Source organism: Octodon degus, unplaced genomic scaffold (genome assembly GCF_000260255.1).
Source record: "Octodon degus isolate 3935 unplaced genomic scaffold, OctDeg1.0 scaffold00006, whole genome shotgun sequence".
Classification (NCBI taxonomy): domain Eukaryota; kingdom Metazoa; phylum Chordata; class Mammalia; order Rodentia; family Octodontidae; genus Octodon; species Octodon degus.
Genome location: NW_004524582.1, coordinates 30,976,127 through 30,988,793, shown reverse-complemented (window position 1 = coordinate 30,988,793; position 12,667 = coordinate 30,976,127). Strand labels below are relative to the sequence as shown.

At 57.5% G+C, this 12,667-nt stretch overlaps 1 protein-coding gene across 3 annotated transcripts in view; it reads left to right on the top strand.

Annotated features, from left to right (window-relative positions):
• The window catches only part of Afap1 (actin filament associated protein 1), a 113,824-nt gene that overhangs the window by 86,795 nt on the left and 14,362 nt on the right, over window positions 1-12,667 (top strand). For all 3 annotated transcript variants that reach the window (XM_004624593.2, XM_023699824.1, XM_023699819.1), the window contains exons 9-11: window positions 1,276-1,425; window positions 5,371-5,582; window positions 9,090-9,235. In XM_004624593.2, coding sequence (XP_004624650.1) covers window positions 1,276-1,425; window positions 5,371-5,582; window positions 9,090-9,235 — 508 coding nt within the window. The remainder of the gene's footprint in view (window positions 1-1,275; window positions 1,426-5,370; window positions 5,583-9,089; window positions 9,236-12,667) is intronic.

Sequence of the window (12,667 nt, the reverse complement as noted above, 5' to 3'; positions counted from 1 at the left end):
CAGTGGGGTGGGGCAGTGCAGGTAGAGGGCAGTGGGGCACAGCCACCACAGGTACTTTCTGTTTGGGTTGGTGGAGCTGCAATCAGAGCGACCAAGCTACTCTACCGTGGATGCCTCCTCTGGTGGTGATGGGGCTGTACTTCACTGGGGCTGTGTCACCAGGCCTCCCTGCCTCCCCGGCATGCATGAGACAGCTGGTGAGGGCGGGGTGGCTTCCTGTGTGCATTGTTCCCAAGCTCACACGAGGGCTTCTCTGCTTCACTTAACGTAACGCAGAGTTGTTAAGACCGTGACCTGTTAGTGACTCAGGCTGCCCAAGAGAGCACCGCAGCCACCGGTGAGACCACAGGCACCTGCTGTCTGGCTCAGAGGTGCAGCGGCTGGTCTCCGTGGCAGGTGGCCGTGTTCTCAGCATGTCCTGACCTGGTCTTCCTGCGCAAGTGGCTTTTCCTCACAGGGATGCTAACCTTGGGGGTCAGCCTCTCCTTGGCATGAGCGTCTCTCACCCGGAGACGCCGTGGTCCATGTGGGCTCTGTGCACTGCTGTCTGTCCGTGACTAGGCCCAGGCCCACCTGACCGTCAGGTGTTGGAGCAAAGCCAGAAACCCTTCCTGTGTAGCATCTGTGGGGTCATGTGTCGCCCCTTAGATCCCAACTGAGCATAGCACTGTGGGCAGGAAGGCAGTGCAGGTCTAAGAGTCCCGCACGGGGCAGAGAGAGTGAGGGCCAAGCATCCCAAGCCCACAGACACGCCCTGCAGGCCAGGCTGTGTGTACATATCTTCCCTGTGCTCCTTGGGCCCTGGCTTTGCTGCAGCAGCCCTCTTCTGCCTGGCGGGTTCTCTGGGATCGGCAGGCTCTGTCCCTGCCATAGTAGCCAGCTCAGGAACAGGTGCTTGGACCCAAGGGCGCCACTGACTTGTACAACCCTGAGTGATCCCCACGCCGCACTGCCACGCTGTCTGTGAATGCGTGTGTGTGTGTGTGTGTGTGCTGCTTGTGGTGCACATATATATAGATACGTGCCCTTCTGTTTGTGAAGTGTGCATGTGCCTGCGTCGCTTGCTGAAGAGTGTGCTGCTTGGACAGGTGTGGGTGTGACCGAGCGCCTGTGCACAGCCCCGTGCCTTGCGGTGGCCCACACAGCTGGCCCTGCAGCTGGCATGGAGGTGCTCAGAGAGCCTGGGAGGCGCGAGCAGTCGAGGGCGCGGCGTGGCTTGTGCTTCTCTCTCGCGCTTTACAACGTTTACGGTTTTGTTGTTGTTGCCGTTGACAGTGAAGAGGAAGAAAAGCTCCAAATCGGAGGCTAAGGGCACAGTGCCGAAAGTCACCGGGAAGAAGATCACCAAGATCATCAGCTTGGGGAAGAAGAAGCCGTCCACGGATGAGCAGACCTCGTCCGCCGAGGAGGACGTGCCCACCTGTGGTGAGACACCCGAGCCCCAGTGGTGGGCAGGGGGGCAGGAGGTGCTGTGAGCCGCTGCCCGGGCAGGATCTGCAGGTCCCCGGGCCACGGCCGCGGGGCTTTCGCGTGCACTGTAGGCGTCTGGGGTGTGGGAGATACTGCGTTAGTGCCCAGATCCCAGGGGTTCAGCGTGACTGCACGCTCCTTCCAGGGGGCATCTGTGCGCTGCTCCCAGCTCCTCTCCGGGGTGCTAGCCCAGAAGAGCCGGGGGGCTGTGTGAGGGGAAGGGCGGAGAGCAGCGCTGTGGGGCTGAGGTCGGAGTGCTCCCTCCAGCTCCTCCCATGGTTGCTCCCCAAGCGTCAGTCAGCCCAGTGGAACCCACGCGACCTTCGTCTGTTCACGGTCTCCCAGGCAGCTGTTTGTCACGGCCTGTGTTGAGCTCGTGGGGCATGACTGTGACAGAACAGCTCTGCCCTCCCATGGAGCCACCTTAGACATGTGCAGAACACAGAATCTTGGAGGGCATGCTCGTCCTCGGCCCGATCAGGCCCAGAAGGGGCAGAGGCAGCGCTGGTGCCTGGGGACTGGAGCCGGGCATGGGGAGGCGGTACGGGGAGGCTCCGGGAAGGGCTGAGATCTCTGTGTTTCTCAGCAGTCCGATGTAGAAGAATCATGTCGCTGCTCCAGGGAGAAAGCACGGGGGCCTGTGCTCTCAGGTGCTGTGTAACATCCACCTCTTGTGGACACGGTGAAGTCCCAAGGTGGCTGTGGTGTCGGCCCTGTGAGGTGAGGTGCCCTTCAGAGTTTGGCTGAGCGACTGCCCTTTCTTGGGGTTAGACTGGGAACAGTGTCACTGTGCAGAGAGCTAGGGTCTGGTAAGCCTGTCCTTGGTGGAGGGCAGCTGGGCAGAGGCCGGGCAGCTGATCTGAATCTGCCCCCGATTCCCTCTCAGCAGCAGGGCACGCAGCTGTGGACTGCCCAGGTGGCCTGCGGTGGCCAGCACAGGGAAAGGATGGGGATGCTGCTGTGCTCTGCCCTGTGGACACAACACTCCCATGAGAGGAACTTATGGACATTCGGGAGGTGACACACTTGTCACTCTGGATCCCAACCACCTCCCAAGTATCTGGTGCCAGCCGGCCCATGGGAGGCAGGCATACTAGAGCCCATGTCAGGTATCTTTGTCCCTGCTGGCCTGGGAGGCCACATGTTGGAGGGTCAGTGGTGGAGCTGGGGGTGTCGGCACCATGCTGGCTGTGGGCAGCGCCAAGCACACAATGACTGGACATCTTGGGGCCCAGCTCCTCCTGGTTGCTTGCAGATGAGTCCTGCCTGTGTTTGGGTGTCCATATTTTAGCCACCTGTGACCAAAGCAAGGTCCCTCTCAGGTGGGCCTTCCATCCCTTTCTCTGCCTTTCTGCTGCAGCTACCTGAGTTCCAGAGCCACCTGGCCTAGGACCAGAGATGCTAGACACAGGGACAGTTGGCATGATTTTTATTTGGTCTGTACTTGTGAGTTAAATGTGTGCGTGTGCGTGTGTGTGTGTGCATGTGTGTGTTACTGGGAGTTGAACCCAGGCCTTCACGTTGACCGATATCTCTAGAGATTTTTTTTTTCTAGGCAGACAGGGTCTCTCTAAGTCACTAAGTTGCCCAGGCAGGGCTTGAATGTGTGAGTCTCCTGCCTTAGCCTCCCGAGTGCTGGGATTACAGGCGTGGACTCCATGCCTAGCTTTGAAGCTAATTTTATATTTCTGCTGAAGCCTCCTCATGCAGCCGGCCTCAGTGCAGAGAAGGACCCCTGCTTTAGAATTGGAGCAGAGGTAATCTCAGACCTCTGGGCTGAAATTCCCAAATGGCAGCCTGCCACAACAGAAATAGGATCAACCCCCCAAAACAACGGAACTAGGAGCAGACCACATGGGAGTGGCCAGCTCCACAAAGCCGCATCCTCCCCGACCCAGCAACCCCTCCCCCCACCTCTGGCACTGGACTTGCGGACCCAGGAGGTGACGAGCGGGCCCCTGGCTGCCTGGGTTCGTCGACAGCCTGGGCTGTGGGCTGGGAGCATGCAGGGCCCCTTCCCCCAGGCCCGGCTGCACCCTGCCCACCCAGCAAAGGGACCCCAGCCTCCCGTGAGGCGAGATGGAGCCAAGTGGCCGTGCTGCTTCCCGTTTGCATCAGCAGGCCTGCTTTCCAGGCCACTTTCTTTTCTTTTTCCCTTTTTAAGACCATAAATAAACCCAAGAAAGACACTGGAACATGGAAATGTCCCGTGAAGTCATGCTCTGAATGCAGCGTGGCCGTGTCACGTATAATCGCTCCTTCCGCGGCTGCAGCAGCGGGAGATCCATAGCACACAGGGCCCGTGGCCGCCTCCCTCTAGCGGGGACAGACCCATGGCCCAAGTGCGTGCCTCGTGGTCCGCAGGCAGTGTGTGGTGATGGCTGCTACTGCCCCACAGGGCTTGGCGCTGGAGCAAGCGGGTGCCCTCACGTGACCCTGAAATCAGTCATGTGGGTTTCGAGGGAGCACTGTCTCTGCTGCTGGGACAGACAGATGGGGACTCCAGGTCGCCTGCGTCAAGGCCAGGGTCCCACTCAGGCTGTGCCTTAGGCTGTCCGTGGGCACTGGCTCTGGCTCCCTCTGCCTCTCCTAGGCCCTTGAGACCCTGTCCCTGCAGTCACCCCTAAGTGTCTAAAGCACCTGAGGACCTTGGTCGCCTTTTGCCTGCTCGTGTACACTGAGAGTGCAGTCACCAGCACTGAGCCAGGCTCACGTCCCCACTGTCACCCTCCACCCCGCGGCGGCAGGGGCCCCTTTCTGCGCGTGGGTAGCAGTGAGCTCATGGCCAGCCAGATGGAGACAAAGATGCCATGTGTGCCCACTGGGTTTATTTAACAAATACCTCGCCACCATGTGTGAGTAATAGGTAAGCTTCATTCTGGGTCCTGAACACACTGTTCAGTTTTGGTTTTATGGTGTTGCTGACGGCAGTAGAGTATGTAAGACTCAGCACAGAAGAGTGGTGAAGTGCGTTCTCTCAGTGCCTTTGGTAAAGGGTCGTGAGCACTTGTTTGCTTTTCTTAGCAATTTGTATGTGTGCGTGCGTGTGTGTGCACATGTCCATGAGTTGAACGAGGCTGCCTGACGTGGGTTGGAAGTCCTTGTTTTCGCCCCAGTCCATGTCATGGGCACCGTTCACCCCCTTCCTGGCCCTCGGGGAGGGCAGCTGTGTGCTGTGCTGTGGCGTGGTGCCGCCCACAGCCACCGTCAGTCTCGCTCTCGCCATATTTCTAGAAGTACACGTTGTGCTTGTGACAGCTAAAGATGCCCTTTTAGATTTCTTTTTTAAGAAGCAGGGCTGATTCTTGTACTTCGGTCGCCTGCCCAGCATTGGTCGCTGCAGCACCCTGAAGACACCGTGCCCCCAGCCCACACAGAACTCGGTCTGCGAGGGCAGCCTCACTGGTGGGCGCGGCCTTCCCTGGGTACCAAGACGCAGAGGATGCCCTGGCCCGAGGCTTCCTTGTCTGTGGGGTTGCCCAGGGCTGGGGGCCTTATTTCCGTGTTTAGTTTATTTTTCTCATACTAAGCCAAAAGCCATCCTGCCGTGACCTGAGTGCATTCGTGGGGCTTCTCAAAGTCAGGCCATGTGCTTTTCAGGAGTCCCCTTTGGCTACTGGCAGCTGTCCAGGGCCCACTCCCCTCCCGCCATCCTCACCCACTGCCACGGTGGCGCCACCTGCTGTCCTGGGAAGAGCCTGGGCCTGCTGGCCTGGAGCCAGCCTGGCAGTGATCCAGGTTTATGTGGGTTATTTTCAGAGTTGTGGGCATGATGAGTTTGCTGTCCCTGCCACCTTCCCTGGGTGTCTCTGGTAAGGTGGCGCCAGCAGGCCCTGGGCCGTCTCCCCACCGCCTGGCCCGGCAGGCAGCCTGGGCTGACCTCGTGTCCTGTCCTCGCAGGCTACCTGAACGTGCTGTCCAACAGCCGCTGGCGGGAGCGCTGGTGCAGGGTGAAGGACAGCAAGCTCATCTTCCACAAGGACAGGGCCGACCTGAAGACGCACATCGTCTCCATCCCGCTGCGCGGCTGCGAGGTAATCCCGGGCCTGGACTCCAAGCACCCCCTGACCTTCCGGCTGCTCCGCAATGGACAGGAGGTGGCTGTGCTCGAGGTAAGGGGTCCCCAGCTGTCACTCTCTGGGGCATCCTCACAGTGGCTTCCTTCCCCCACATCCTTTCTGCCTGGCTCCCGGCATGGGAATGGAGGGTCCCGTTCCCTCCCCTGGCCCTGGATGCATCTACGTTTCCTCCTCCCACCCATCTTTCTGAGTAGTGCCAACAGTGCCAGAGCTGCACACACCTACACCCATGTACCCACAGAATTCCCAGCCCGTGTGGGGCGGGGGGCGCAGAAAGAGTCAGGCCCCAAGAGCTAGCAGGGGCACAGGGTGGAGCCAGCGTCCAGGCGCCCGGACAGTGTCTTCAATTCCAGAGGCAGTGGTCTGTTTCAGGGGCTGTTTTCACACAGGCAACCTTTTATTTTGGGGCCCAGAGCAGGTGAAAAATAGAACAGCCTCAGCTTCCTCCAAGGAAGCCCTGTCCCCTTTGGGAGCGGCCCAAGGACCAACTGCGCCCCCTGGTGGTCTCTGGTGGCTCCTGCCGTTTGGGACCCCTCAGGAGAGCGGTCAGCCTGAGCTCTGTGGCAGGCTCTGATCAAACAGTCTTATGGTTTCGTTTTCTTTCAGTATAACACCCGTGTGGGGCTGCAGTCTTTGTAGACCTGTATGTGGTGTGAAAACTGTCACGTGGACGGTCGAGAGGAGGCTAAAGCCCTAACCCTGTGACGTAAGGCTGAGATCTCCCTAGGAGTCCTGGCAGGAGCCGCGAGCACAGGGCAGGGGCGGGCAGGAGAGTGCGTGTGTGCCCGGGCACACACTTGTGAGCCAGGCTGGAGGGCAGGCAGGGGATGCAGGCCTGTGTCCTGGGGGACAGGCCGGGAGCCACTCCAGGGGTGTCACAGTGCCTGGTAGCACTTGTTCCCTGAGAATGACACGGAGTGGATTGGGTTTCCTGAGTGGCAGTGAAATCTGGAGTTAGCCAGTGTCACCCTGTGCAAGAAAACTGAGTAAAACATGACAGAAATCAAGAAGAGCCACAGCGTCCTGTGAGGAGGGCAGAGGTCTGCCTCGTAGCAGAACGCATGACGAGCCGGGCTCCGTGGGCTGCTCTTGTCCTACGAGCACTGCAGCTTTTATTCTGAGATATCTCAGAACGACAAATGTGATAGAAGTAGTTCAAAGAAGGCCCCTGTACCCTCCACCCAGGGTCCCAAGCTGGCGTTTCTCCAAGTTTGCCCTCGCGGTTCCCTCTGTGTGGACATAGAAAGTGCCCTGGCGTTGGTTTCCTGCGTCTGTACATGCTCCCTGTGCATTTGCTGACAAGCAGAGCAGATGCCAGGAGCACAGCGTGGCCATCAGGGTGTGACCCTTCCTTCCCGCTCTTCTGAGCTCCCCCATTTTGCCACACTCCCTGGTCTTTCTGGCTCTGCCCTTCGCCCTCAGGAGGAAGCCCCTGCTCACAAGCTGGCCTAGCCTCCAGGCGTGCGCCACCCTGCCTGGCTGGGCCCCGCCGCTGATGCCGACCCTCTCCAAGGGCGCACACCTGCTCCTCACCGAGGCACAGGTGCTGTTTACTCGCACAGGATCCAGGGGCCTCGGCAGGAGCCCTGTGGACGTGGCATTATTTTACAGCACCCTATGGGGCGTGCGTGTCAGCGCATCTCTTTCTAGGGCTGGTAACTCAGACACCCTGGGTACCATGGTCCCCTCTTAGCCGTACTGTGTGGGAAGGTCCTGAGACTGTTGCTGTCCTGCTAACACTCAGAATCTCACCCTCTACCCTGACCTGCCCGGAACAGCCTTTGCAAGGACAGTTGCCAACTGGTGACTGTGGGCCATTGTCCCTTGTGCCTGTCAGGTGATGGCTGCTGTGAGGGCTGTCCCTTCCTCCTTTCTCCTCAGTTACATACTCATTCATGCGAGCGTGTGTGGCGTGGCCATTGCAGGCCCTCTGTTAGCATTTGGGTCAACTTACTTTGCAGCTGATCCTTGCGGCCCTGCTGTGGCCCTGGGGTTCTTCAGACACTCTGTGCTCTGGGACACAGTGAGGTGCCCCAGGCCACTCTGGCCCCTTGCTGCCCAGGTCAATGAGATCTGTCCCCAGAGCATGTGATCCACTCCATGCAGAGGGGCCAGCTTTGAGCGGGCGGGCTGGGCGCGCTGCTGTGAGCTGTCGCTGCTGCTGTGCCTGCCTGGTGGACGCACTCCGGAGACACACAGGTGTGCGTGTGCACGTGTGTGATGCGCACACATGCTTGGCCGTGCTTGAGTGCTGTGCGTACTTGTGAGTCAGCACACACATCCACACCCCACCCCCGGGGGCTTGTTTCTGTATCTGCTCATAACTAAAGGCCAGTCCCGGGCCAGCACCCCAGGGCTCCTTTCCAAAACCCGTGAGGCCCATGCATAAGCGAACGATGGGTGACCCACACCCTTTGCACCCTGTACCAGAAGCCTCGGTGAAGCAGCTGTGGACATGCAGGGACGGGTTGGCTCCACGCTCCTCTATACTCCCAGTCTCAGCCGCAGGCCCTGCCTGGCGGAGACTGTCTGAGGAAGGACTAAAGGCCTGGGACGAGGACACAGCTGTGATTTTTCTCAAAGTCCAAGTGTTGGGCTGAGTTCACTTCAATTTGGCGAGCACCAACCCTGCCTGCCCACTCTGCGGGGCCAGCCCCTTGGGCCTTCTAGGATGATTTATGAGGTGGGAAATACCACCCCTGGGCAGCATTGCCAGCATTCAGAAGGGACCTTTTAATTTGTGGCTCTTTCTGGCGTAGAATAGAATTGTAAACCCAATTCTCCTTACACCTTTTAAGTTCTACTGTAAATATTTCTCCATTTAAAAAATGTATAATTTTTGTAAGGATAAAATTTGTTTTTTCCTCAACATTCAGTCCGTTGATACATTTGATAGCCTAATTTCCCCTAAGCTTTAAACACGGTTGACATTTCAATTAATTGCATTTATTTATTTATTACAAAGTATAGCATGTTTATAAAACATTGCCTGACTGCCTTTCCAAGTCACATGACAGGATGGCTTAAAACTTGATGATTATAACCTTAGAGATCTATTTTAGATGTGTAAGCTAAGCAGATCAAATTGTGCAGTTGGCTGGATTATGGGATTGGCCGGAGTGGGGTGGCCTGGTGGTCCCAAGCCAAGGGACCCCTATGGGCAGGGTAGGGAGGCACCTCCGACCACGGCATGGGGTCACTCTGCACAGGCCAGTCCCAGTGGCCTACAGCCCAGCGTGTGGTCGAGCACTCCGGGTCGGCAGCAGCCACCAGGGCTCCCTCCTGTGCCACCCTGCTCCTCCGTGAGTGACCGGGGCTCCCAGAGCCTGCCTTGGCGGGCATGGACCAGCAGCGCCTCCACCTGGGCCCATTGCAGGTGCTGCCCTGAGCGCCCTCGCCCTTGCTGCCGTGAGCCTCCCACTCGGGCCGACACGCCCTGGGTGCCGCGCGGTATCTTTCATCTTTCACCCCGCCTCAGAGTCTCTTCCCAGGTAGTCTTTGAAAGCAGAACTCATGAGAATGCGCTGCGTTTCCCTGCAGGCCTCCTCTTCAGAAGACATGGGCAGGTGGATCGGGATCCTGCTGGCAGAGACAGGGTCCTCCACAGACCCGGGCGCCCTGCACTACGACTACATCGATGTGGAGATGTCCGCCAGCGTCATCCAGACCGCCAAGCAGACCTTCTGGTAAGCAGCCTTCCAGTTTCCCAGACCTGCTGCCCTGGCTTGGTGCAAGTGCCTGGGCTAGATGAACCGGCTCCGAGACCTTCCCTTTTGTATTACTTTAGTCCTTATTTTGTCCAAGTATTTTTTTTATCATTTCGTCCGAGTTTCAGTTAGAGCAGATATTGGCAGACTTGATTAAAGGGCCAGATAGCAAATGTTCGGCCTTATGCACTGAACGTTCCCTCCCCGACCACTCAGCACTGCCACTGACATGGGAGACAACGTTGGAGTGAGTCGTATGATGATAAAACTTTATTTGCAAACCAGCAGGGGCTGGATTTGGCCTGAGGGCTGCCATTTGTCCTTTCCCATAACTTAAACAGCAGAAATGACTCCGAATATCGCCATGGTGATGGCTAAGATTGTGAAGCCACCAGTCCAGTGTTTTATATTCAGTTGTGATTTTAGCACAAGGCCGTCTTGTGCAGCAGCGTTCTTTTGAACCCTAGATGTTTCCTTCCTATCATGACAGACAGCTGCCGCTCTCCGTGCGGTCCACAGACACTGTGGCACGCAAGGCCCTTGATGCTCAGGTGCCTGAGGCAGAGGAGATGGGGCGAGCGGGCTGACAGCTCTGCTTGCGGCTGCCCTGCTTTTCTCGGGGGTCAGTCTCGACTACGTGTCTCTTCGCTGGCTGCAGGGGGCGCACTCCTGCTGCTGAGATGCTCACCTGCGGGCTGCCTTTCAGAGGCCTCTGGTTTTAGTGAGGTGTGGCTGTGCCTGCCTATAATTTCAGCACTAAGGGATGCCGAGGCAGGAGGATCACACATTGGAGTCCACCCCCCGGGATAACTTAGTGAGTCTTATCTCAAAACTAAACTAAGAAGGACTGCAGATCTAGCTGGGGGGTGGGGGAAGCACTGCGTTCCATCCCCAAAACCACAAAGTCAAAAAACTGTGTTATTTTTGCTTTAAAAGACAGTTGGCAGACACACTGGTACAGACTGAGCACTATGGGCATTGTCTTGGTAATGAACTGATTGCAGCTGTCGCCCTAGGAAAACAGCACCTGCAGCTGGGATAGGAATGTGGGGAGTCCGCCTGTACCCCTTCTGGAGCCAGGCAGCTTCCTGGCACATGGGACCCTTGAGACAAGACAGTGGCCCAACCCAGAGCTATCCAGGAGAGATGGCTTGCACCAAAGGACCTGCTCCAGAGGCACCCAAGGGCCTGTCCCAAGGGCTGGGCCAGCGTGGGCCTCGTGGTCAGGACCCGGACAGTCCCATGAGGGTTGGGAGGGAGACATGAGGGGCCTGACATGTCGAGTTTGCGTGTAACAGCAAGAGTACTGCTGCAGACCGAGGCGCCATCAGCGCGGCCGCTCCCTTCCACGTGTCCACCTGTGCGGGCCATGGCTCTGCCTTCACTGCCACTGGAACCATGCGCAGCCCCGACAGGTCCATCATGGGGGAGACATTTTATGGATATATTTATCTTTATGAAAGTAGTTTTTTGTTTTGTTTTTGGCAGAACCACGGATTGAACTCAGGCCCTTGCGCTTGCCAGGGAAGCACTTACTCTACTGAGCCATCTCCCCGGCCCCTTGAAAGTAGAGTTTTCATGAAGATACCTCATTCCTGTTGAAATGGAATGAGCTCACAAGCATTGTCTTAAGCTGGGTAGATTTTCATGGAGGGCAGTGGGTGGGCAGCTGGCAACACCACTGTGCACGAAGGACGGGGTGCGCCTGAGAGACGCTGCAGCTGCTGGGCCTCAGGACAGACAAGGCGCTGTGCACCTGGTTGTGCTACACCACAACTGGGTCACCATTATCAACTGACCTGCATGGCGCACCAGCAACGCCAGCTCCAACCAGCAAAGCTAAGAGGATGCTGAAGAGAAGTGTTTCCCCCAGAACACAATTTGGCTCTTACTCTACAGATTAGTAGACCATTAACCTTAGCCAAGTATGAGAAGGCCACATTTTTTTGAGAAAGAAATGCAGATTGCAGGGCCAGCCTGATAGCACAGTAGACTGTAGCGCCTGCTGAGGCAGAGTGCAGCAGTCAGGGTTTAATCTCCAGATTGCTGTGCTGGCCCCGCCCCCAGGGCGCACTGAGACAGCAATTGAGACTGGGCGTGGTGGCGCATGTCTGTAATCCCAGCGCTTGGGAGGCTGTAAGCGGGAGAATCACTACGAGTCTGATCTACATAGTGAGACCCTGTAGATCCTGCCCTAAATACAGAAAGGAATGAAAGGAAAGGAAAGGAAATGTAGGAAGGAAGGAAGGAAGGAAGGAAGGAAGGAAGGAAGGAAGGAAGGCAGGCAGGCAGGCAGGCAGGCAGGCAGGCAGATTGCGTACGAGCAACCTTGTGCAGTAAAAGACGGAGTTTGCAGCCGCAGGAAGCACCTCTGCCCCATCAAGATCTTTGCAGGAGATGTCAGCCAGCAGTCAAGCTTATTTTTTTCTTTTAGTTTTCTGAGCAGAGACATTCCTATAGAACATAACAGAAGATACTTAACAAAGGAACACATTCAAGATGGGTGACTTGGCGGTGTGCTAAGGTTAAACGAGGTTTCTTGCTTTTTGTAGATTGGCAGCCAGTTAATGAACCCTTTCAAGTTCTTAAGAGGATTTTCCGGGGGATGTTGGGTATTGTATGAGGAAGGAAGGACCACAGCACCTCCTGGGAAGCATGATGCAGCGCCTCCTGGGAAATACAGCCTGTCGAGGGCTCTTGGTGGCGGTAGACAGCAGACACTCGTTTACCTGAGAGCTTATTTTTAGGTGTAACACAGGGAATGCTTAATAGAGGGGAAACCATGCCCCTTGCCCGTGGTGCCCGCAGACCCACGGGGAGCTCAGCCCGGAGCAAGGGAAGGATGGTGCGGTGCCCTCTGCTCACCCCCATCCAGCTGTGGCTTCTGCCTTCAGTCCAATCCCATTTCCACTCTTGAGTCTACTGCAGCTGCGCCGTGGGATGCATCTTGGCACCTGGGCTGGGAACATGGTTCTCCTCACAGGCCTGGCGCCCTCTCTGTCCCGACTGGGGTGCATTGGCCACTGGGGAAGGCGGTCAGGACATTCTGCCTGCGTGTGTCCTGTGTGCCCTCCCCATGAGCCCTGCAGGGGACACTGTAGGTCCCTCAGTGCCTGTCCCTACCCACCGCTATCCAGGCCTCCTGCCTCAGCTGCCTCGGTAAGGTCGGGGACAGTGGCTGTGGAAGGCGTGCACGCACAGTATATCTGAGTTTGCGGTGCACGCAGCTAGGCCCCAGGGCCCGTGGAGACCACTGTGGCTCTCAGCAGCGCATACACAGCCCAGTCACAGCCTGCCTGTCCGTCTGAGGGCAGGCACTCGCCCAGAAAGCTGGAAGGCGCACACTGGGAAGTCCCAAACTTCTGTCATCGCGGAGCTCTCCGTTGTGCTTCCCCATGGCTTCTCTCTGCG